Source organism: Phymastichus coffea, unplaced genomic scaffold, assembly GCF_024137745.1.
Source record: "Phymastichus coffea isolate CEN01 unplaced genomic scaffold, Cenicafe_Pcof_1.1 PCOF00082, whole genome shotgun sequence".
Classification (NCBI taxonomy): Eukaryota; Metazoa; Arthropoda; class Insecta; order Hymenoptera; family Eulophidae; genus Phymastichus; species Phymastichus coffea.
The window spans coordinates 1053272-1079898 of NW_026706893.1; the positions used below are offsets into that span (position 1 = coordinate 1053272).

Sequence of the window (26627 nt, forward strand, 5' to 3'; positions counted from 1 at the left end):
ATATCTAGTCTGAGTTATCAAGCTTTACCAAATTTCAAATCGATTAAATTACATTTAATGCTGTTATCGTAACAATAAACTTTTTCGAGAACTGCTCTAGATGATTTCAAATTTACAGGATATTTTACTATAAATATGGGCATGCCGATAATAATTGTGCACGCCTAAATATGAGACATCCACAGTAAAATGAAAAAAAATTTTATGCAATATTTTTCAAACATGGTTTTTTAATACATAATTATTAACACGTTTCAATATTATTAAACGTTTTAATACATAATTATTAATTGTAAAACGTTAGAGACGATTCTTTTTAAAATTCAAAATAAAGTGAAATATTTTAAGTTTTCATGATAAAACATTATAAAATTTACAAGCAACACAAATAAAAATTATAAAATCAAAATTGATAAAATGACAAAATCAAAATTGATAAAATGACAAAATCAAATTATTTAAAATTTTAGAAGATATTCTCGTAAGTATCACATAAATCGTTTTCTGCACTCTTCATTATATCAAAATCGAATAAGTTCTCACTCATTAAGTTCTGAGAGGGAATACGGTCAAGTATACTTACATATTTCTATAATAATTTTTAGAAAAGTATTTTTTACATCATATATTATTTTGAAACGAAAAAGTATTTGTACAGAAAGAATGTTTTAAATTTTCCAAATTTCAAAAATCCTTCATATAAATTGAATTCAAATTTTAAAAACACTTTAAATTTTTTTGTGGGAATGTAATATTCGATTAACTTTGTGGCGTTAAAATCATAATAAATAACGTTACCGAAACGTTGGTACGATTTTGTTGGCGATACTACTAATAAATACTGGTTCGAAAGGATCTAAAGAAAAAAGTTATGACAATTACCCGACAACTTCCTTTCTTAAACGATACTCCGAGATGCTTTGGATAAAGTATCAGCGTAATATACTTAATATCATATGAAAAAATATAAATTTTATTATCAGATTACATCATCGCTTCTTTGAACATGTATCGTGTACTTGTTTATATAAAATAAATTGTTGCTGGTTAATTATTGTTGTTTATCAAACATCATATTCTATGCAGATATGTATAATAATGTACAATCATTATCGCAGTAATTAACTATTACATTAAAATCAAGTATGTACAACATCATGCTACGTAATTTACACCTTTGTAAACAAGTGGACTATGAATTTCAGTAAATGTCAACAGTTAAGCCGATATATATATATATAGTCTACTCATTTCTAAAATTTAGTTTCTCTTATTTTGTGTCTCTATCTTTTTTTTTGCAATAGTATACAATACTACAATATTGACGCGAAGCGTTCAGTCTTGTATTGAGATGGTTAGTACTGTTGTCACTCTTCCATATTTAAGGCTAATATTGCAAAATATATATTTCGTAGCTTTACCAGATCATACGCGTTGTTACAAAATTTTCATGGCACAGTCGCAGAAAAAGACCATGATTAACAATCATGGTCCAAAGTATACGTAATATCATAGTAATTTGAATCCAAGCATACAACGCGTCAAGATTATTTTTTTATGTACGTCATATAAGATTCAATAAAAACTGTAAATTGAAACATGTGAAATTTACGAAAGTCTTTACGGTAATTGGAAGCTGCTGATTAGGCTTTTAAATATTGTTTCAGAACACTATTTAACGCCAAATTATCTAAGTTGTTTCTAGTTTTCTAAGAAGCTCATTTGCTTATCAATTTACTATTCGAAACAAATACACAAGTAGTTGTAGAAGCTGTCATAATACATTACGACACAACTACAAGAAAATGAATTTTTGTCTTGTGTAGCGTTTACGCCCAAGCAAAGCGAGGAAGAAAGCACACGAGAGGAGAATCTCTTTCTCGAACACGCATCGTACGGAATTTTTTGATACGACGTGTGCAAAGTTCGATTTTGAGCGCACATCTTCGTATGAACATACGGTAAAGTCGTACTTTGCACACGAAGCATCGAAAAAAATGTATAGCGTGGGCGATACTATTATTAAATAACATAAGCAAATCAACTGTCCCGTGGCAACGCTAATAATATCAATTCATAAAATATTGATTTGATTTTAAAGATGTTAAAGTCATTTGAATTGTATAACGTAGAAAAACTAAAATAAATTAATTTCATTATAAATAAATATTAACATAAATATTTTCTCATTCAAAATATTTTAGTAACCCTCAACTTTGCATCAGGAACTTAAGTATTTTATCAAATGTACTTTGCAAACATTTTCTTTCTAATATTTATACCGTTTTACAGTAATATGTTTGGCCTTTTATTCTGCTATAAACTTTTCAAATCCACTAAATAATATTTAATAAAATTTTTGTCATTGAAGTTTATGCTTTTTTTTGAGTGTGATCAAGAAAAGCTTTTCCAACTACATAATTGTACATATTACTTTATACAAAAACCTTTAAAAATATTATAAATTCAATATTATTATAATTTTATAAGTTTAGTTGCTACTTTCTTTAGCCAGTTTTTTTTAACTATGAATAGCTTTAGTTAGACCCAAAAGTAATTTTTACTAATTACTACGCAAAAAATTCGTTAAGATGAACAATTACCCTCATAAATAAGGGCGGAATCAATCAGGCATATCTATTGAGATAATAGGTTCGACAGGTTTTGACAAATCAACTTTCTTGATATTCTTTTCATTTTTCTCAGTAACAATTGGCTCAGCTGGTTGGTCTTCAGCACTTCTAGGTTGATAAGAAATATTACCATATTCTTGCAGCAAAGGACACAGGCCCAACAGAAAATGACAAAAATCTTTCCTGATACCAAACCACCCTGAAAACGTCAAATTATTATTTATATACATCTAAATTAAAAAAAAAAGCAGTAACGTTGATAATGCTTTATATTTTCATTTTTTATTCTATATTATAGTCACTTACATTTATTTCCTCCTTTGGCTCCAAAAGACATAAATATAAGTGTAACATGAGATAATAGCAATGGAGCTGCTACAGTTGTATAGTTGAGAGAAATATCCCCATCTAGTTTATTAGCTAATAGTACCTAAAAGTTAAGTGGAATTGTTTCTTTCTATTTTTTATGGTTTTTTTTAAATAAAAAATGACACTTTATTTAAAACTTACTTGAAATACTAAAATTGGAACAACTAGAAACGTATATGCTAATGCAGAGTTTAATGAAGTTCTTCTTTGCCTTGCATTTATTTGTGGTGTTCTTAATAAAACAGCAGCAAATACAATGGCATATAAAACTGCTACAAGAGACAGACACAAAAGTGCCCAGAGAGGAACGAATACTACTTCCCAGCTCCATGTGACAAACCCATCTAATCTGAGAGCAAGAAAAATAAACTGCAATACATTGACAGCACAAAATAATTCTAATTCGAAAGATCGATCATGCTTGACAGCCCATATACAAACCTAAAACAAAATTTGTCAAATTAACATAAAATTATTTAAAAGCATCAAAATTTTATTTCAGTAAAAATATCATAAAATACACTTACAGCTATTGATACAATAGAGATAAAAATCAAAGGTATAAAAACAAGTATCCACAAATGTCTTTCAGATTCTAATTTATCACAAACCAATAGTTCAAACATTAACAAAATTAAATGCAATGCCAAGGTTATAAGCATTGCTTTGTAATGAACATATGCATCTCCTTCTAGCCTAGAATGAGGATGTCTCCACCATATATAACTTCCAACTGATGCTCCCAAAATAACAGTACTTTTCCAAAACCATATTGGACTAAATATAGCCCAATAATTCCACTCGATAAATCCATCAAGTCTCAGTGCAAATAAAGCAGTGAAGATCATGAGACAAGAGTGCACAAGAAATTTGCTGAAAACAGAAACAAAACATAGGTTTATACAATCAAACAATATCCAATAAAAAAACTACTTATCTATAATTAGAACAGATTTTTTTCTATTAAAAGATTTTACAAATCATTTTTGGAAAAATTGAACATATTACTACTATTTTCAAAATGAAATGGCTTTTTCTAAAAATAGAATTTTATATAATTAAGCCATTTATTCATAAGAAAGGACAGTCTTTACATGTAACCATTCATTTGTATGATACTTAAATCAGGGTGAAATTTTATTTTAAAAGGACAAGGCAGGAAATTTTTTAAATAATTGAAAAAATATCAATACAAATAATTATATTAAAGTCGAATTAGAATTTAATAATTATATTGAATCTATTAACAGATAATTTTGATGTTTATAATTTTGATGTTTTTAATAATTTGATTATATACATCAATATAAACTTACATGGTAAGAAAATATTACAATAAGCACAAGAAATGAAAAAAAAAAAATATAATCAAAACATTTTCAAAAATGTTTTCAAAACAATGACAATATGGAACGTTGAAAAGTAGAGTGAGCTTTTCCAAGTTAATACATCTTAATTGCCCAAGTTAAAAGCAATGTAAATAAGTTGTACCTTGGGTTAAAATCTTGAAAGAGCGTTTGCAAATTCATGGTGGCTGGCTGTTATTTTGAATCCAAGCCAAAGAGGTCAGCTGTTATTTCGCAAATGCGTTTAGGCCTGTTATGAAGGATTTCTCCTTTACACACTGAACTGGTCAACTTTTCTGTGTGATCGTTGTCGTTGAGTTCTTTTTTGGCGTGCAATAAAAAACACGTCGAGACGAGCTACACACCAACTCATCCGCGACGTTATTCGTCTTCTTGCTGCTGGTAAGCATCAATATTCATTATGATATTCTGACATCGTAAAACTATGTCCTGTAACACGCACTGTTAATCGTCATTTATCCAATTTTGCACTCTAATCAAATACGGCAAAATCTTGACAGATCTGTTTTCCTTTTCTTTTAAGCAAATCTGAATCTAAAATGCCTTCTGAATTGCACTGATCTCACAGCGTATACCAGATGAATCTATGTGATTGCAAGTAAATATAGCTATATGCGTACTTCACCTATATTCCGGTTCACACATGCGCAATGCAGTCCCCACTGCCATCTAGTAAAATAACTTTGCATTATTTTTAAATAAAATATGCGTTTATCTAAAAACGATAAAATAATAATTTATTTACAAAAAATGTTAAAGACTACTAAGTTTTGACGTAAATATATTATCTACATATATGTTACATCAAAATTTATAATAAATATCATGAAAATATCTAACAATTGAACTTAAAAATATAACTTGAATAATTATTCTTGAATAAAATGTAGACATGGAATTACATTCATTTGAATTGATAAAGATATTGAATAATGCGTATTATTAATGTATAACTACTAAAATTTATTTGAAAAGGTATTGTTCATTCATTTTTATCGCATTGGTGTGGCACTTCGAGAAATCGAAGACTTAACTGCAGAGCCATCTTCAGTCCATGTTGTTCCGTATGTTGGTTGTGCTTCTTTCCATTTTCTAGCCTCAATCATGGCGGTAGGTAAAAATAAGGGGCTTTCAAAAGGAGGCAAGAAAGGAGTTAAAAAGAAGATGTGAGTAATTTATATTGTTATTAAATTGTTTTTCGACATTTGTTTTAATTAATTTTCTATTTGCCGATAGATAATTGTTACGGATGTATTTGATTTTAACGGATGACAGACACTGTGCTACACTGTCCATGCTTCGTTTTCAAACATTTACTCTTAACTAAATTTCTCATAAAATTTTGTAAAGTAAATTTTATTTTTTTTATTTTATGTATTTTATATGTTGCTGATTTGTTTCTCTGACAAACGAATTTTAATTGCATATACACATCATTAACCTACAAATTGGATTATACTAACATCGCAAGATGACGACGAAACAATGATCTTCAGTTGTTTTGTCACTCTACTTGCGAAGATCAAAATGCAGTCACTTACCACATTGCTTGGTTTACGTATTACAAGCATTGATATTGAGAATTGCAACACTTTAATTATAAAAGTTTATGTTAGTTAAATATCTACTTACTAATTAATCAAACTGAGAATCTGCATGTTAATTTATATTTTAATCGATAATTATTGTTATATGCCACAGTGTTGACCCGTTCACACGGAAAGATTGGTACGATGTTAAGGCCCCATCAGTTTTCACTGTCCGTCAGGTTGGAAAAACTCTGGTCAACAGAACCCAAGGAACAAGTGAGTTTATTGTTGTTATTTAATTTCTAATTTTATAGTAATATTTTATCACCTTCATTTTTCATACAGTAGTATCAATCTTGTCTTAAATTATGAGAATAGCAACTCCAGCTCCACGACAATGTAGCTTTTATTGTTATGGCGTTTCAAAGTTGCTATAATAATAAGTTTTCTTATTTAATTTTATTTTATTCCAATAAAATAAAGTTATGAACAAAACTGACAGATTTATTTACAAAAATTAAACTTGAATTGAGTAATAACTAATGACGCACTATGTTTGGCATATTTTTGTATCTATATATACAAATGCATTATAAAGTTACTACTTTTCTTTTCAGAAATTGCTTCTGAGGGTCTGAAGCATCGTGTGTTTGAAGTGTCTCTTGCTGACCTTCAGAGTGACCATGATGCGGAAAGGTCATTCCGTAAATTCAGACTTATTGCTGAAGATGTCCAAGGACGCAACGTTCTTACAAATTTCCATGGTATGGACTTGACTACTGACAAACTAAGGTCTATGGTCAAGAAATGGCAAACCCTGATTGAAGCTGTAGTTGATGTCAAAACTACTGATGGCTATAGCTTGAGGGTATTCTGCATTGGTTTTACCAACAAAGACCAACAGAGCTCAAGAAAAACTTGTTATGCACAACATTCTCAGGTTTGTCATTTTACAATTCTTTGTTTGAAAAATAATTAGCTGAAAATTTTATGATTCCATTCAAATCAGACTTTTTTTACTCATAATCTTTCTTTACACTTTGTAATTAAAGTCTAGTTTAACAGAAATTGAATTAACTTGATTGCTTTTAATGTATTAGGTACGAGCCATTCGCAGGAAGATGGTGGAAATCATCACCGATGAAGTTATGAAGAGTGATTTGAAGGGTGTTGTTAGCAAATTGTTGCCTGATGCGATCGCCAAGGACATTGAAAAGGCCTGTCAGGGTATCTACCCACTGCACGATGTTTTTATTCGTAAAGTAGGTTTTTACAATTTTGAACCATTTTTTTAATTATATGATAATAAACTGCAGTGATCGTTCAATTTTATAATGATAATTTTCTACATTTAACATAAATTGTATTTATTATTTTTAAGTTCTAAAATATAGCTAGTTAATTCAATATTTTCCTTTGCAGGTCAAAGTATTGAAGAAGCCGCGTTTCGAATTGAGCAAGCTTCTTGAGCTTCACGGAGATGGTGGAAGTAGCAAAAGCGGAGAAGTTGGAGAGACTGGATCAAAGGTGGACAGGCCTGAAGGCTATGAACCACCTGTTCAAGAATCCGTTTAGACGGGTAATGTTCATAACATCTTTTAAAAAATAAAAGTCACTTTATAGTGCAAAAAAGTGATGCATTTTTAATTTATTTTATTCCATCCATATTTTATACATAATAATAATTATCATCAACTTCTTTAAATTTACAAAAATTATACTAATATACAATGTACGATGTTTTGCCATATATGTGGCACGAAACTATTTGTAAACATTCTCAACATAAATTTTTTTTGTTCCTTTCCTTATAACTTTTCTTGAGGTATTAACGTCAGTTGCATTTACATACACATACAACTGAGAATATGACGGCGAAATATTTAGACGATTTTCTGTCAAAAGTTACCTTAGTCGCCTTAACTATTTATTTGGTAAATTTACAGTATGAAGGTACTAAACAATAAACAAAAAAATTAAATTAAGGTACAAACTATGATAATGCCCGGTTGATGAGCTGCAGTCCACCGTCCAGTAACGCTCGGAAGCTTTCACTCCAACAAGCCAGCATATATATCAAAAGTCCAAAGAACATTATTTTCGTGAAAATGTCTACCCAGTACATTCTGAAATAATGATCAAATTTAGTATAACATAAGAAAGGTAACGAACAATGAACTTACATTCTCATATGACGACGAGCAGCCGGCAAAGTTTCTGGTGGTTCGTTCAAAATAAATATTCTCGCAGCTCTTATGCAATTTTCAAAATATTCGTCCATGTCCATGTCGTCTCCGTGCAGTTGATAGGCAATCTTTTCTCTCGAATTCAATAGTGTTCTGACTTCTGTGATATTTGAATTCTCAAAGTCCCACTGATTGTTAGCATAATATTCGAACACTTCGAATCCTTTTTGGATGCGACGATGTACTCGACACATTCTACAATTGCACAATTGTTTCTCGTCAATAAAATCTAATGCGCACTAAAAGGCATATATTTCGCGTGCCTTTTAATAAACAAGATAATTATTTCGAAATAAACACCTCTTCTATCGTAAAAAGTTAGCCAAAGTCGCGACGACCGTTACGCAAGCGAAATGCATTTGCCAGCAAGAAATCAAATATATATGGAATGTCTTTCACACGACGCAGCGTGAATATAAATGAGGAAGAAACTAACATGGGTGGGTATCCCAAGCAGAAGATGAGGGTGTCGATGAAGTAAGCGGGTATCCAATGGAACAAGAAGACGCAGATGTTGTGCACGAGTCGGGATTTCTTCATGCTGCCGCCGGGATACCAGACGACCCCGTTGAGCGGCACTTTCTCCGTGACTCGACGACCTATATCAATAATCTCAGCCCACGAGACCTGCAAAAGTAGACGAACGCAAATGTTACGCGTTTCGCTGACTTATTCCGACTCGAGAGCTGAGGTGGCTATCATCACAAGACCTTGAATTCACTGCTGCTGGTTAGGTTGTAAACTCGCTTCTCGTGGTCCTTGTTGTGAATGTAGTTCCAGGTGATGGCCAGGATGGCGTTCACCACGATGTCAACCGGTACGTAATCCGCGTAGCCGTTCTCGTTACAGTACATCGATCGGATCACACCTTTGCCCGCGCCAATCAGCAATCCAGTCGGTCCGTTTATGTTATCCGTCCATCCAGGCACTGGCTCTTTCCAGATTGGAATTACGATACTTGGCCTGGAATTTTCATGTTTTCTGTTATTAGTTTCTCCTTGCAGTAGCATTACATCATTTTTATGTCTTTTACTAACAGTATCCGTAAATTCGAAGCGACTGAAGCTAAGAATACCCGTATCGGTTTTTATTAGTCTTATTTTTTACTCTATAAATAACCCTGCTTCTGCATTTTCGTCACTGATTTACGATAAGTAAAATTAAAAAGTCACATTGACTAAGAAAAAGGTTGAATGTAGGCCTTTATAATTACGCGTAAACTTGAGGTTTCTCGTACTTTTCTACAACTGCCTACGCGACGAATTCTTAGTACTCATTACTGCACAAAATGGCACGCTATACCAATACATGCAATTTTTTTTCAAATTCATATTTGCCAGTATATTTATCAATTGCAACGCGTACTGAAACAGTCGATTGATTTTTATAACATTCTTTTTACTCGAAAAATTCAGTGTAACGCAAGAAAGAAAACAGATTGCTTTTTCATTAACGGTGACGTTACGTAAACGAAGTGACGCTGAATGAAATGCGAATCATACCTTAAAATAATAGCAGGAATTTCGGACATCGCTTCCTCCACGAGTCCTTCAGAAAGAGCTTTTGTAAAAGCGTATGTGTTCGGTAGATCACCAAGTATTTTGTCTGTCATAGCTTCTACAACTTCGTCCTCCATCCATTCGACGCATTTTATGATTTTATGCGGATCCGATGGTGGTGGATATGGTTTTTCTCCGAGTACCTGATCACATAAATAGTTAAATGTAAACCAGCATGTACTTTCTGTCACGTTATCGATCAAGGACAATTTTATAAAACGAGATATATATACATATAGTACTTTGGAAAACAGGAAATCGAAAATTTATCAACATTAATTTATTGATCAAATTATAAGAAAGAATGGAGGATAAATAACAATATTGGTGTATGAATAAATGAGTAATCAAAGAAGAAAATGTAATGGAAAAATATTAAATATCTACATCAAAACGATGATTTACCTTTTCTTCAAGATGGCAATACGCCGTGCTTATGTGTGCAAAAAGTTCGAGTTTTTTCATTTCTTTTGCCAGTTCTAACATCTGTTTTGTTCCTCGTGTATTTAATACAACTGCCCGTTTTAATAACTCGTCGAATCTACAAAATTAATTTATGATTTAAATTAAGTTACTGGTAAAGATGGCAATTCATTCAACATTAATTTACGCAATACAGCTGAGAATACTTTATGTCCACATTTCGAATCGACAAAGCCAGTTTATAACAAACGAAATATTCCAATTTATATTCATTACGAGCATAAGAAATATGTATGTTTTAATTATTTTACATTTCTTTTGACGAAATATGTTGACATGTAAGTCTTGTGCACATTTTTTGTGGATACACAGCTTCTTGATACTAATAGTTTCATCAAAACATTGAAACGTTGCAAAAGTTTTCTAAATTTTTAAGAATCACAGTTGCACATAAGCAAATCTTTTAAAAAACTAACGTACGTTAATCGATTAACAAAAAATAGCTTATTTTGCTGGAAAAAATTAGATCGTTAATGTTAATATCATATGTTTTGATATCAGATTTTTAATAATATTAACTAAAATTAATTTTTTAGTTTTCCAGTGAACATTTTTTTTATTCTTGAACAAAATTTGATGGCGTACATTACACGACTAATTTGAAAAATCGACTTTAAATTTGTTTGCAATGTTATGCTTCAATCAAGTTAGTAATGAAACAAGATCATCTCAGGAACATACACTTTCAAATAAGCTCACCGCCATGGAAATCGGTTGAACCATTCCACAAATATACACGAACATTCATAAAAATGATCAGGTCAAATAAAGAACCTCCTCCTTTTTAAAGTCGGCAAAAACACTACAAATGTTATGTTATTAATTTATAGATGGTAAATAATTATTTCATTCGTAAATAGACCTGTATTATAAATTAATAACTAAGCAATATTCGTTTTTAACTCATTTCCAGATTAAAAAATTGCACCACGGTACAGTTAAACTATATATGATTTCAGGAATTTGAAGTATAGCGGTATTCAAATGTTCAAGCTTTGTAAGATTAATTTGTTTAAATGAACTATTGCAAAAGTCAGTGTCATACTTCATTTCTTTAAACAATACGTTTGCTCACTTACACACTACACTGTGTAATAATCAAAGTTTGAACTTTAAAGTGCTCTTTTCTTTATTTTTGTCACTTTTTATTTTTTTTTTTTTTTTATCGAAAGTCGTTATATTTTATAGTATGTGCAAATATAATTAAGAATTTATATACAACAAAGTATATTTGAACATATAAATCCATTATTCCAGGCATATTTTTCTTTTATAGTACTCGATTCCGGCATTTCTTTAACAAAAAATTCTTTAAATAAGTTAATTTTGCAAAATCAATTTGCATTCTGTGCATCGAATAACCTCTTAGTCAATACATGTAGCATTTTTAGTTATATTTTTAAAGGATTATTTATATCGAAAAATTAGTTAATCATAATTTATTAATAACATCTATTTTAACTATTAAAACTACTATATCAAATATATTTAGTTTCCTCAAATCCGATTCTAGAATTAATTCTTCAAAATATAAAAATTTTCAACTATTTATTTAAATAAATCGTTTAAACAAATCAATTTTACAACTTTAATGGAAAATTTGAATTCAGACATGCCTTAAACAACTTAAATGATATATAGATTGTCTAGACCATAACCCAATTTTTCCAACCTGGAAAAGGGTTGAATGCTCAATGAATCTTGTTCAAATATCACAATATAATTTTGCTTATTTTTAAATAGCTCATGTAATAATTTTCTTTTTTAAATATAAAAACAACAAACCTGACTGTAGCAGCTCCATGGTAAACAATACTTATTCTTTCACACAACATTTTCCTATCTTCCGAAGAAAGACCCAAACCTAATTGAGACACATCTCCATTTACTATTGTGACCTGTTTCCTTAAGGCATCGATTCCTCTTTGTTCTTTGACTTTTTCAAACAACTGCAACATATATAAAAACCCATATACATAAAATTTTACGTTGATAAATAATTGAAATTGTATTTTTATGTAAATATATAATAAGCTTGTAATATTATGTTTATATTGAGTTAATCACTGGTAAATTATCATTCTAATATGACTGTAATTTTATTATCCATTCCCCCTGACTGTCATATTTTTCTCGAAAAGTAAAACTTACATGCGAGTAGGCTACTGTTAATACCTGGAGCCTAGAGTGTATTGTAAAAATAAAAAATTAAATTTAACAATTTTCATAATTACGAAGCGGCAATTTTGAACTTGATCAGATAACATGTCAAAATTGCGGCTTTGTAATCATAATAAAAATGGTTAAATTCAATTTTTATTGGCTTGCAATCACAAAATTGATTTTAAAATAATCTCTAGGCTCTAGTTATTACCGGCAGCCTACTCGCATGTAAGTTTTATTTTTTGAAAAAAGAGTGGCAGGCAAGAAAAATGAGGAAAATTATTCATTAACAGGACTATATAGGAATAAATGGTTATTTGTTCGAGTATTTACTCCTATTAGTAATAAGTCAATTGGTTAATATCACAACATCTATTTATTAAGAATATAATTGACAGACTAACTATAGAAATGTTTTTTCATTAAACGAAATGAATGTTCGTTGCTATGCTCACACTTTTGTTTCTCAACCACGTTCGAATGTTGGTTCGAATGGCTCGGTGCGCTCGCCACAACTACACAAAATAAAATCCATAGACACGAGTGTTTAGAATTGAGCACTTGATGAATAGTGGCTTAATGGCTATCTGATAATTTTGTAAATTAAATCAATAATTACAAATTGATAAATTTTTTATATGAACAGTTGATCGAGTCTGCGTTTCAAGAAACGTATTTACACACAGGTTGCGACCAAAGACCTACATTATCAGCACCGGAACATTTTAGTATTCAGACCATACTGACATTTTTTGTAATTCAGACGGTTTTTACAATCCAAATTAAGTATGTAATTAATATGCAGGACAAGTACACTACGTTACTCCAGCTTATTATACGTAGTATTGTGCGTAGTATGCGTATAATACTCAACCTGAAACAAAACCTGCGACGAAAAGTTGTCCAAGAAAACGATAATGAAAAAATCTTGTTTGACAAAAACTTTCTCGAAATTGCCTTAATTAAACTATAACTTTTTGTGAAAGGTAATCTGAACTTTTGATTTTACCATTGGGTATTAGATGCGTCAGTATAACACGCGTGGAGACTATCAAGATGATGAAACACTTTCAGGGGATGCTTACTCGCATGCGTGCTGCGACCGTAATAGTTGATGATTATCTTCATCAATGTCAGCAGTATTTTTATTTAAAATTATGTTTAATTAGTTCTTATTTATTCTCAAATAATCTGTTTCTCAAAGTTTTATTTTTAAAACCAATAAATTGAATATAAGCTTGCCATATTTATTTTCAAAATTCAAACAATATAAATATAATGAAGAACATATAAATGATAATAATTAACAGTAAATATCGAGTCCGATATTTATTTATTAATGCTAATTATTAGAATAAACTAAAGTAATTTTTTATTAAATTTGAAGAAAAATAGGTTTAGACGTTTCCTAGAAATAAGTTTCAATAATAAATATTTGAATAGTGAATTTTAGCTCTAGACATCTGCAATTTGTATATGACAATAACATTTATAAGGACAGTATATTTTATAAAAGTTACACTGACCTATACTCGTGTTAATAACCAGGAACTTAAGATATTCATTCAGCTCGCTAAAGAATCGCATGTATTCGATGTGTTTTTTTAAATGCAACTCTTTGAGTCCATATGAAATAAATTTATTTCGATTTTAATTAAATTCCGGTTTTCTTTCGTCGGAACTGTTTCTTCCCAATGTTTATAATAAGAAAAATGATAATTTGCATGCGCTAATAAAATACCATAAATATTATTTTAGATATAAATGGCATCAATAATATGCAAGTCATGAATTTATTACGTTTATTTCACGAAATAAAAATGTTGTCTTGTCATCTGCGAAAAATTTTACATGTGTGTTTGTTACGCTCTTTCACTTTTGGAGACTTATTATATAACGAACGTAATGCAATACAGCTGTAATACCATATATTACAGCAAATCACATATATGGATAAGTAAAATGAAGATGGGTTTCCAATTTCTATTCTTACGATTGATGCGTTTTCAGAGCATCAGCACAGAAAATAAACATAATATAAAATACTAAAATACTTTATCATAAAATAATTAGAGCGATATGGTGACAATAAAATCACTCGTTTCTGTTGCATTTTAGGTGTCAATTTTTCACAAGACACGCCAATATTGTTCTCTAGTTGTATTGCAATGTTTAATACATACACTGAGAGAAGCATTTACGCCTGCTTGGTGAATTCTCCCCGCACCTTCGCAACTGCGATTACTTTCTCTGTTGGTGAGCCAAGAGGAATAAGCAACGTGATATATGACCAACGCGCACCTTCTCAATGACGTGACTATCTGGACTCGTCAAAATTGTTCTAACATTTTGAATAAATATTTCCATAAGTTCCTTTAATTGATTAGTTTAAATAATAATAACAATATGAATAGATTAAGTTGTAACTATCAAATAAGCATATTGATTGCATTATTGTAATTTCGATGTCGAATACTTTTATAAATTAAAAAAAACGTAGATTTACACTAATGTGCTCAAGCTAAAAATTACACCACAGATGTATGTAATGCTCGCAGATCAACACTGAAGTATTCAATTAGCCTCGCCCGCTATTATCTAACGAAAAGAGAAACTGACTATCATTTTTTCGGAACGAAAGATAATCGCCGAATTTGAATAACTTGATAATTAAAATTATAGTACTTCAATACTGCGAAATAAAAATAAAAATAAGAAAGTCACGATCGTCACTCGTATAAGTAACATAAATTAATCAAATGCTACCTAATATAAATAACGAAGTTACTGAAAAAAGATGAAAATAAAATGAAAAAAAAATACAAAAACTGAATGGCTTATAGATAAATCAAAAGTGCACAAAGATTGCATTAATGACGTTGACAGAAGCTTCCGGAAAAGATTGACCCTTGCAATGATATTAGCAAGTCCTTCTTATGTTTATAGTGTACATACGTGCGTCGATACTCTGGTTCTCACCCGTTCCTCACAGTCACGTGGTTCTCATATTCCAAGAGGATTCTCGTATTTGCGGGCTTTGAACTTTTGATTTCACGCCGTATACTTATTATCTTAGGATTACATGCATTAACTATTCATGAGCTAGTTAGACGCTTACGTTGTTTCTAATCGGGCATTAATTTATAAAGCTCGGCTATAAAATTGTTACAAGAATATATCATATCCACTATTTGCGTCTTTGACGTCTTTATTTTCATATATATAAAGTCTATACCAGGGGATTTTCTAGGAACTTTGGATATCTTCCATAGAATGGTTATATTTTTTCCGAAGTACAAATGTCCTCAATCTATTTAGATCTACATCATGTCGCATTTGCGTATGTGAATGTGAAGTGTAAAAACCTACAGCCAAACCCATGGGGCTAAGTGCTTAGGTTTTTCGAATGTTTAATATTTGTGTTAAATACTTTACGACTCCTACTGACTTTGTGTGAAGATACGATCGCTCATGAATAAAGTGATATCGTCGGGACAGTCACCCATTCGGGGATCAACTGTGCTTAGCTTTGCCGATCGCCATACAACAAAGTTATTAAAAACTTTTTGTGTTGGAGCTTTGCTCGACGAAGCATTGGAAAACTTGTCAATTATACCAATATTTCTTAATAGCATGGAATGAACGATGTCAATAGCCCGTAAAAATGAAACAGTATATCAAGAAAAGCATAAAAGCAACGTCTATAAAAGTTGGAAACCGGTGAGAAGCTGATGCAATCGTCCAAACTTGAGCGCGAACTGCCCCCCACCTATGTATATTTGTCGCTCTGAATTGACAGTAGCGCACAAAAAAAAGAGAGGCCCCGGGAGAAAACGTAGGCACAAGTGCTGCCGGGCGCCCAAGGCGCGCAGAGAAGAAAAGTGAAAACAAGCGCTTGCCCACGCCGCGCACGCATATACGTATGAAAGAAACAAGCCGGGAGGCGAAAAAGTGAGCGCCTCGCTGGTAGACAAATGCAGGTGAAACAGAGAAAGAGAGAGAGAGAGAGGGAGAGAGTCGCGGCGCAACGTAAGCAGCTATAGAAACAGAGTCAAGGCCTTTGGGAGCGCGCGTGCTCGACTGAGCATTATCGCACTGGGTGAAAGTTATTCAAGAAGCCGTTGCCGCGGTTATGTCACTTTTCACTCTCAAGCGAGCACCCGGCTCTAACGCAATGCACGCGCGGAACGACCTATAGCTGGACCACGGCAACGCTCAGTCATGCCAGCTCGTGCGTTCCATGTGTTGTGGCGGCGAGAAACCGAAATCAAAAGGAACAAGGCCGCGCACGCTCGAAGATTATCAACGTCCGATTCGCATTTCCCTACGTCGTCAATCAGAAGCTCGGGAATGAAATCTCGCGCTAATTTGCTTTTTTGCTTTTTTTTCAAAGGGAGATACTTGAATGAATCGATCGACATTTCGAGTTAAACTAAACGAAGTTAAACTGCAGCCTCAAAACGTATTTTGCAGCGCTTTTATTCAAGTAAAGTTAGAACGTAGTTTTTAATGTATAATATTATTTTTTCGACTTTATAATTTCAGGAGGGGCACCTACTCATTGCTAGCAGTATTTAAAATCTATATTAAATTAGAAGAACTATCGTTCGGTCTATTGCAATAAATCAACGAGGCTCATTTCTAGAATGAGAGTCCAGCTTACATAAAAGCAACGATTTCTTCAGTTCACATTTGATAAAATCAGATAACTGAGCCATCTCAGCGAAAACCAGACTACCTTGTTGCCAGAGTACCTTGCTCAGCTTCGAATTGAATTCACTCGGTGCCTTTTAATTGAAATATATTGCAATCAAACCGCACGTGCGTTACCTAGATTCGTAAAATTTTGTCCGCATTAGATCTTGATGTTGATTTTCTTTCCAAGGTCTCAAAAGTAATTACTAAACTTTTTTTTTTTAATTTTTTATTTATCTGTAGCTAAGCTCAAAAACCACGCATAGGTAGTGATGTTTTAATCGAATATATTTTTTTATTGACTGGGACACAATTTGAAACATTTTATAGGTAATACGCTAAGTAGAATAATGTTAGCATTTTCAGTTCTAGTAAACAAAAAAATCTCGATCTTATAAAAAAGAACCTTCTAGATATGATTCAACCAGTGCCAAACTTTACTTTGTATAATAAATAATTACAAACTAATATTCTGTTACTTCAATAACGCTTTACCCTTACATTTTTTTACCGATCAATTCATTTAGTCGTTCAGTTTTGGGTAATATATTTTCACGTTTATCATCTCCCTTCTGATTTCGTTAGTTTCATAGATATATTTTATCAGGATCGTAGTAACCGGAGAGCCTAGAAATTGCATAAGAAAATTCCTAATTATTGTTCACGTAACGCACGGGTGAAATTTGATTTTTTTAAGTAGTTAGTAGTAAAAAAGGGGTTTCAAAATATAACAAGGAAATATTAAATAGCTATTGTCCATTCCTTAACGAGCTGTGATAAAGTAAGTAGAAAAAACTCCAGGTCTTTTGCGAAAATTGTTGTCTTAGTCATCTATCGTGCGCATTAAATGAATCTAACGAACACTATAAAATCCGGCTTCATATGCGCTAAGGTTTTTCCACATTCAGATAGTTTTAATTATCATTTATTTATTTTTATTTATTTATTGTACAATTTACAAATGGTGAAGTGGCATTAATCAGTATACCACCAGCCTACAGAAGAGAATTTCCTCTTATTTGTAAGAATACTGTAGTACAATTATGTACATATGAAACTTAATAATTTATAACATAAATATAGTAATACAATATAATGCGATATATTTCATCAACAAGCTGATAATTGATAGCGATATCGAAATACAAATATAAGAAGAAAGAGAAAAATAATCGGGCATGAAAGACTCAGCGTTTTTAGTATTTGTAAGTTTACATGATGGTTTCCATTTGTAAGTACAGCTGATGAAGCTGATTTCAAGTGTCGTACACACTACTATGTTTGTAGAAATATTTTTGCCAAAAAAATTCGTCAATCGCCCATCATACATACAAAACGAAACTGAAGGTTTCTCTTCATTTTTTTTACTCAAAACAAGTTTTACGAAAGTTTTGAAAGTGTATATGTAAATATATTAAAAAAGTGATTCTTACAATTTCCTCTTTAGCTGTATTATTCTTTTGAAAAACATTTCTCACTGATAGTCTCACAGATAAATTGTGTATTTATTGAATTTTTTCCACGCCAAGAGAAAAAGTGAAAATTCACGTTGATGCATGTTAAAGTTTAGAACAACGTCATACGTTCACTTTCGTAATGCTACAATTTATAGACGCAAGGCAATTTCGATAAAGTTTGTGATGTATGAAAATATCTTGTCGTTAAACAGTTTGATAGATTTTCGCGTGCAAGGAGATATTATTCGATAAAATTTACGCTTATTTCTGTAAAAAATCCGACTGCTTACTTGAACACTTCTAATCTATTAGAAATATTATGGAAATTTAAACTTGATCATATTTAAGAACGACACGAAAAGCATGTGAGAATTGTAACCTAATAACATATAGAGCTATTAGACAGCAGCTAAGTGTACAATAGCAAAGGCTCAAAGAGGTATGTAAGTTTTGAAAAGGAGAAATTGCCGTACGACCGCGAGCACTTATTAGGTGGCAGTTAACAAGTCCCACGAAGCGCACGAAAGTCATACGGACAGACGCAGCGAAAGTTTAGCTCGAAGCGGCAGCGACACCTCGCTTGCCAGCGAGCTTTCGTACCACGAGAACAAATCATTTCCTCTACACGGATTTACGTGCTTGTACAGTTGTTGTTGTGCGTAAGAGATACCGCAGACTAAGCATACCTCTATACCCTATTCGCGCGGCAACTTGATGAATAACACATTGTAGATTTTGCCTGTTGCAAAAGCACACTTTTCAACTTTTTGCGTCCAACGGTTGACCTCACGTGTCGCGTCGATAATATAAGTCGCTTCGAATTTTTAGTGTTTAATAAATTAGTATACAAGTTGGACATTGAAAATAATTACAAGTTTTTAATTTTAACATGGACGTTTGACCATAATGATCCATTTTCACTGAATCTCTATGTATTGTGCGTGACAGATTTATTAAGATAGTACGTTCAATCATTGCATGTGACGGCTCGCATATAGCCTTCATTTTTCCCATAAGAGGAATATTGTTTTTTGAAACTTCTTATGAAACAGGTGTGTCTCAAGAAGTACTTAATTCTTGACGAAAGGGTACATAAGAACGTTTAACTGAACTGGTGAGTCACATCTGCATAAAAGGAGTGCAAACAGAAGATGAGGTATTGTTAATATAATCGAGTGACATATTTTTCTTATTTTTCTGCACGATTATTACAAGTTAAAAGAGAAATAAAAGAAGGTGTGATTTGAAACTCACCGCTGAATCGAATATGTCGTCAAGCCTTTGCTGTGGATCCTTGCCTTTTTTAGGCCTTACCAGTAGGTAAATTTGTGCGATTTCGGGTAAACAACGCAGGAACTTTTCAACGACAACTTTTCCCAAAAAACCTGTGCCTCCTGTGATCAAGATTTCTCGACCTCTCATTGTTTCCGCTATCCTGTCGGGCATTTCCTCGAGCTTGGCTGTCGCCATGGCTTGTGTGTAACCGTTCTCCCTTGCCATTATTTCTGAAATAATTTACAAAATGATTATTATTGTATTAAGTAAATAATTTTTTACAGATATTATACTGTTTATTATATGTGTCGTTTGGCTTCAATACTACATGTCAAGTGAGTCGAACAGAGTTGCATTTTTTCGAGTGATTGGAACAGTTTGTAAAACAATTGAACTTTGCTTCTTCAAAATAATACGGCACCGTTGAAGGTTTTAAAGCGATCTAATCAATTTTGAAATTCGTTAGACTTTGATTCGTCACACTAGCTGATTGATTATTTAAAGTGTTTTTCTAGCTATTAAACAGTGCAATTTCGCGTGGCTGAGAATTCTCAGAACGAACCAAATATCACCAACAGAAAATGAACTTCGTCGCGTTTGTATTACAATGTCGTTTTCCAGCGCAAAGTGTAATTGCTAGCATGTACTGTAGACCAGGATGCTCGCAAGAGCTTATACTGTTGAACTTGTCGGACTGCAATTTGGTGTTTACGCGATGAAAACATATGACGACACTGGATACCCTTGAAATCTTTAACGCTATTTGCTGCCTTCGCTTTCATGCGAAGTATGCACGGTTATATTGTCTTTACTCCAGAAATCGTTCCGTCTCGAAATGTGTCATGGGCAATTCAGTTACTTAGCTTTTTTCAAATGTTAAACACAACATGTACCATTATAAAATAGCGGTTATTTCTTTATTTTTTTTTACAACGTACGCATACCAGTGTCATTTGGTATTCTACATTTCTTTAATAGTTTTAGTTATGTCAAACTAACATTTTTATCTTATTTTATACCAGTCTTTTCTATGTTTACAATAGTTAGCATCTGGTAATTGAATGGGGTATGACATTTTTAATATAATTCATACGTTCTCTTGAAAATCACTTCTTTAGATTTCTCTCAATCTTTGATAATTAGTTTCTTTTTTCATTACCTACATAACGTAAAAAATTTAATACAAACAACGACATTTAAAAACGAGATATTTATCTTCAAATTTTAGATTTCGAACGTATCATCTAGGCTACGTTAATTTTCGCTGTATATTTCGTTCAATTGTAAATTTGACATTTTCTCTGAAAAACTAATATATGATTCTAAAGATTATAAGGGATCAACCAAAATAGTAAAAGACAAAAATACCGGTATTCGTTAAAAAGTTATAGCTTATGTCTCATAGTGTCAAAAGTTATATGTCTCATAGTGCCAATAGTGTTTCTATATAACGGTACAGTCCGCACAAAAGTTCGATATACTATAGTATGATTTTATCAATTTTTCCCTATTTCTATGTAGTCAAATCATCTTCGAATAACTATGTGTCATCTTCGAGAGATGTTCAATATAGGTAATCCTGTTAATCGACAATTTTGACGAACACAGTTTTTCTAACTCGACTGTTCTAAGAGAATATCCTTAATGAAGGTGTGCCAGTAGTCAATAAAAGTTAATGTTTATTCAGATAGTCGTAACGATTGCGCCATTGTTTAAAATATCAATTGACAATGAAATTGTTTTGGACATACAAGTATCGTCAGAAAGCTCTCATAGCTCATTTTTTAAGTAATAATCTAAGAATTAAGGTCATCTGAATGTAGTATTAATTATTATTGGTTACTCATGCTTAGCATTTGCGTCGTAATAATCATATAATAATTATATGATTATTTGTGGACGGTTATTCTAGATAAAATTCTGAGACGAATCTTATGCATTTCTATCCAAGAATTTACACATGGAATCGTAGGAAGTTGCTCATCGCTAACTGTGGATCATTATTATTACTTTCATATGCGATTAAATAATCAAATACTATTAAATTTCTTCCACAAGGGGGTATGAGAAAATTGGTGGAAAAGGAACTTGTCCGAATGAACGTACATGAAACAGTGTATGGTTATTATGAAATTCTACGAAATGTATATTAATCTTCAAAATTGAATTGGGTGCACATTTGTTATGTAGTCTACTTCTTATTAAAAGCAATTTGGGTTGTTGTTTTGCTTGCTGAAATATTTGTTTGGTTTATTCGTCATAAATTGATAAACGGAGAAAATGATGATTCGACATAAACATTTATACCTCATTTTTTTCCTGTCCTACTTTTAATCATATTTTCATCAGTCATAGCTATTTTTTCATAACCGTTTCAATATCATTATCATCATCAAAATAAATTATTTTGCACGATCATCACTACATGGAAGTCAACTGAATGAGCAAGCGCAGCATATCGTGCGTAAATATAAAATCCACACACACACATATACGCGCGCGCGCGTGTATGTTAAATGAACGTGGTCTCAGTGCTGACCACTTACATTTGATTGTCTACCGATGCCACGTGGCAAAACATATTTGGCAAGCATTAACACAGCTCCCGTACTGTTGATGGCGATGAAAAATGGATTTAGTCGAATTAGCAAAACTTTGGTGTAAGTATATATATATCGGCAGCGTATAATTGCGGACGACTTTCTAAAACGTCATAAAATATAAAGCCAGTGGCGCGCGCGTGCGTGCGCTCGAGGCGGATCTAGATGGGCATGAGCACGGACGGACAATTCAAAAAAAGAAGAGAAAGAAAAAAAGAAGCAGTCTTTCGACGTTCGCGTACGGACACTCGTCTCACCGATCCGCAAGCACAAGCTAAAAGATGTTTGTCCGAGCTATTTACCCTGGATAATCATCCACGCCATATCCGTGCTTGTCGTTCGGTTTTTTGCGTACAATCGGTGTGATCTTTGACGCTTTGCGCTGCAAAGCTTTCAAACAAGTTTGTTAATCATTACCATGCTTCGTAATTACAGACCATTATAACGCATTCTATACGATGAAATTTTACCTGTCGAAGATTCGTGATTTTTGCCTTTATAGGATCAAACGCGAAAAGGATTGGTTATATAAAACAGCCTGGATTAGTACATCGGAGATTGGATCGATTGGCGATTTGAAGTGGTTTCTCAGTGAAACTTTTTTATAAGAAAACTTTTAGAACGTAGATCGGATTTATACACATCCTATCAAAACATACGCCGTTGTACGCACTTTTCATATAAAACTAGTTTTGATAAATTACATATAATGTAACAATATATTTTAAATACATTCGTTCACGTGTATCAATTGACTCTCTCTCTCTCTCTGATTGGAAAAAATCATATACACTCCCCTCCACATGTTTTAGGGAACTCAACACAAAAATCGTCAGAACTAAAAAGGGTTATTACTCGGCACCCAAAAATAGTACCTCAAAAAATCAACAGGCATTCGAAAGAAGAGGTGAAAACCTTTTAAAAACGCTATTGCAGACTTTCAAAACATCAAATTTTAGTTTTTTATAACTAATAAAAAAAGATAAAAATGTAAAAAATGTCATCTGACTTTAACATGCTGCAGATATAGATCCCGTAAATGAAAAAACAAGCTATTTGCAGGTTCAAAAGAGAATTTCTTAAGCTTTGAAATGAAAGGTTAAGTAATTTTTTCCAATAATTTTTTACCAAGTTAGAACATTATTTGTAAAAAAACGAGGTTTTCTTTTAAAACGCGAATACATAATAAAATAAGCGAGATAGAAAAACACTCTAGAAAGAGAAAAGATCTACAATTTAAATTTGATTTTAAGAAAAACAATTTTTTTCGATTTCTTTAGCGTGTTAAAAAACTAAATTAAAATAATTGTTTTTCAAGATTGCTTTTTTTTTATTTCATACAATATAACCCGGTCTTCAAATAATGTTTTGTTTTTTTTTATTTAATAAAAAATTGCTTTTATAAATATTCTTGTAATTTTGTTTAAAAAAATAGTAATTTTATGTACGAATCGTTTGAGTACAAAAAAATAAACATAGTTTTGTAAGTATTTCATTGACTACACTTTAGTGAAAATTAAAAAAGAAATTTTTAACACGCTGAATAATTGAAAAAAAAAAGTTTTTCTCAAAATAAAATTTAAATTGTAGATCTTTGTTCAATAGATAAAACTACATCTTTTATCTCTCGCTTATTTTTTTGTATTCACGTTTTAAAAGAAAACATCATTTTGTTACAAAAAATTCTTTAAGTTAGTTAAAAATATCGGAAAATGTGCTTAACCTCTTATTTTAAAGCTGAAGAAATACTCTTTCGAACCTGCGGACATTTTTTTATCTTTTTTTATTAGTCACAGAAAACTAAAACTAGGATGTTTTGATAGGCTGCGATAGCATTTGTGAAAGGTTTTCATCTCGCCTTTTGAATGCTTGTCGATTTTTTGAGATACGACTTGTAGGTGCCGAATAATAACACTTTTTAGCTCTGCCGATTTTGTTGGGTGCCTAAAAGCATGTGGAGGGGAGTATATATCGCGATGATGTATATTTGTCGAGAATACTTATAAATATACAGTGTGACCAAGATCATAAAATTATTATTAGTCTTAATGATTATTTTTTCATCGGCGTTTACTCTTTTACATTGACCTAAAATAAAACTTATCATTTCATTGATAATTTTCTTCAATAATCATGCGGTTGTAAACGACCAACGAGCTCCCAACTAGCTGAATCATTTTACGATGACAATGCTTCTATAAATTAAAAAAAAGTGGAGGCACAGTCGAATAAAAAACTATCTTAATATAAGGACATAACATCTCTTCAAGTGTTTATCATGGCGTTTGAATAGCGGTAACTCAAGTTTTCGTTGACCCATATCCTTGGAACAGTTGCAAAAGCAGAATACACACCTGTTGTCCTATCTACACACATACTCAAATCTTTACTCCGGCGGACAAACACAATTCCGCATGCACAGCGAGAGAGGCTAACGAGATGGGGCTTACAAAAGTAAGCGCGGAGGTATGCGCAAAGTATGCGGTGTGCGCGCGCCGAAAAAGAGCGTAAATAGGCAATCGAACGCGTATTTCTCAATTGACGATATTTCTTCATGGCTTCGAGCCGATACCCAGGCCCGATTGTCATCGTCAATTGATCGGCGCAAAAGTCTGCACGCACGTGAGAAAAAGCCGCGCAACGCTGTTGAATGCACGCCGCTCTCTCGCCACGCGTACAAGCATTGCACTACTTTCGATTATATCGCTGTTTCGCGAGCAAACGAGGGGGCTCGGCCTGGACTAACCGCTTGGCTGCGTGCACTTCGCGGCAGATACGATAATCACTCGGCGGAAAATCTTCCATCGAACGAAATGACCAAGTCTCATTGCTCGAAAGTCCCTGAATTGTCGCAACAGGCGAAATTTTTTGCGAGCCGTGCCCCTTTCTCGCAGGCATTGCCGAACGAAAGGAGAAACATGTTTTGCATTGGCCAGCGTCTAAAGCGCATGCTTCTAACGGCGCGCGCTATGTGCTACACGCACACCAGTCCTTTACGTAAGCTTCAAAAGTAGCGCGCGTTAAGGCACTCATTGCCTGACTATTAGGTCATGTTTTTTCGAACGTCAGATCGTTCTATAAACAAATCGCGAAAGTCTCACAATATTTCAAAAGATTCTTTCTGCTTGTGCGGGCACTCGCTTTTCTCTTTATGCTGATCGCTGCAGTTTATCGCGTGCTCATCAAGCTTCGGGCTGTTTGTTAACGAAAAAGAAAACAATTGGCTAATCGGAAAAGTAAATAAATAGGAGAGTCTTTGGTGTGCGCTGCATCGAACGTTTGGCTTCGACGACAAAGTTTTTGGCGCGCTCGATTAAAATGCCTCGTGAAATCGTAATCTCCGAAGATAAATCAATAGCGAGTGTCGAAGTTGGGAAATTCACTTGAAAATTCATTGAACGCGAATAGACGCGTATTTCGTAACCACACGTGCTTCATGATACTTTTTAAAGAATGTAAAACTATGTAAAAGAACACACTTCAAGGTCCACGTGTATATCAAACACAACTTTTTAAAAACAACGTGGTTTCACTTTCGAAACTTTCTTGTTTATTTATTAATGTGTCGCCTAAAGACATTGTGTTTTGCATACATATAGCAGTTGAACGGTTTTCAAAGTGACGAGCACAAATAAACGTCCGTGGACACGTGAAACAGAGCTTCGACAAAGCGAGAAATATTGCATGCCGCAATGATCGAAGAAAAAGTAAAAGAGAGCTCGAAAGAAAAAGAAGAGAAAAAAAAAAATTGGCTGACTGTTTCCGCGTGTGCCAACGCACAAATTCCAGGAAAAATCGTTGCGAAAGAGCCTGAACGCCGAGACGAGAGACGTTGAATGAATGAAAAGGAAAAGAAATCTCTGCGCACAAGCGGTACACACTCACTCGGATCACGAAGCATGTAACAATGGTGATGATGATGCACTTACAGAAGAGAGAAGCGATTCTTCGAGTAGTCGTCAGCGGGCCACTGTGCTCGCCTTGCTTCGAATCTTGCTTTGGTGGATGAAAAATTCCAGTTGGCGATATATTTATGTATTGGTGCGTGCGTGTAAAGACAAACAATAATAATAGGAGTGCGAGCTGAGAAAAAACGACGTGTTGTCGCACGGAAGCGATCGGCCGAACTGAGATCCCAGCGAAAAACGCGCTGCACTCTCTCTCTCTCTCTCTCTCTCTCTCTCTCTCTCTCTCCTGGTCTTTCTTGAGGCTTATACTTACACGCGTTTGCGCTCGCTCTTGAGAGGGAGG

At 32.9% G+C, this 26627-nt stretch overlaps 3 protein-coding genes across 3 annotated transcripts; 1 reads left to right on the plus strand and 2 right to left on the minus strand.

The window, feature by feature from the left end:
* Positions 1-747: 747 nt before the first annotated feature.
* On the minus strand, positions 748-4952 carry LOC131668652 (transmembrane protein 185A). The gene is made up of 5 exons (XM_058943002.1): positions 4494-4952; positions 3530-3875; positions 3144-3443; positions 2940-3063; positions 748-2832 (listed from the first exon to the last, which is right to left on the minus strand). Exons 1-5 carry the CDS (start codon positions 4529-4531, stop codon positions 2624-2626), a joined length of 1017 nt encoding a protein of 338 aa, XP_058798985.1. The 5' UTR covers positions 4532-4952; the 3' UTR covers positions 748-2623.
* A 443-nt stretch (positions 4953-5395) lies between these two features.
* LOC131668684 (small ribosomal subunit protein eS1) lies at positions 5396-7528 on the plus strand. Its single transcript, XM_058943050.1, has 5 exons — positions 5396-5535; positions 6071-6174; positions 6516-6838; positions 6999-7160; positions 7321-7528. Exons 1-5 carry the CDS (start codon positions 5474-5476, stop codon positions 7471-7473), a joined length of 804 nt encoding a protein of 267 aa, XP_058799033.1. The 5' UTR covers positions 5396-5473; the 3' UTR covers positions 7474-7528.
* A 1-nt stretch (position 7529) lies between these two features.
* Positions 7530-26480, minus strand: LOC131668683 (putative fatty acyl-CoA reductase CG5065). Its single transcript, XM_058943048.1, has 9 exons — positions 26306-26480; positions 19756-20006; positions 11972-12135; positions 10109-10244; positions 9647-9846; positions 8855-9107; positions 8581-8771; positions 8082-8339; positions 7530-8024 (listed from the first exon to the last, which is right to left on the minus strand). Exons 2-9 carry the CDS (start codon positions 19999-20001, stop codon positions 7892-7894), a joined length of 1581 nt encoding a protein of 526 aa, XP_058799031.1. The 5' UTR covers positions 20002-20006; positions 26306-26480; the 3' UTR covers positions 7530-7891.
* Between the last annotated feature and the right edge of the window lie 147 nt (positions 26481-26627).

Coding starts and splice junctions, on each gene's coding strand:
- LOC131668683 (XM_058943048.1), bottom strand. CDS start 20,001: ATGGCAAGGGAGAACGGTTACACACAAGCCATGGCGACAGCCAAGCTC. Junction 9,847..10,108: donor ATTGCCATCTTGAAGAAAAG/GTAAATCATCGT, acceptor TTATGTGATCAG/GTACTCGGAGAAAAACCATA. Junction 8,772..8,854: donor CCAGCAGCAGTGAATTCAAG/GTCTTGTGATGA, acceptor CTACTTTTGCAG/GTCTCGTGGGCTGAGATTAT.
- LOC131668652 (XM_058943002.1), bottom strand. CDS start 4,531: ATGAATTTGCAAACGCTCTTTCAAGATTTTAACCCAAG. Junction 3,444..3,529: donor TCTCTATTGTATCAATAGCT/GTAAGTGTATTT, acceptor ATTTTGTTTTAG/GTTTGTATATGGGCTGTCAA. Junction 3,064..3,143: donor TTCCAATTTTAGTATTTCAA/GTAAGTTTTAAA, acceptor CTTAACTTTTAG/GTACTATTAGCTAATAAACT.
- LOC131668684 (XM_058943050.1), top strand. CDS start 5,474: ATGGCGGTAGGTAAAAATAAGGGGCTTTCAAAAGGAGGCAAGAAAGGA. Junction 5,536..6,070: donor AAAGGAGTTAAAAAGAAGAT/GTGAGTAATTTA, acceptor TATATGCCACAG/TGTTGACCCGTTCACACGGA. Junction 6,175..6,515: donor CAACAGAACCCAAGGAACAA/GTGAGTTTATTG, acceptor TTTTCTTTTCAG/AAATTGCTTCTGAGGGTCTG.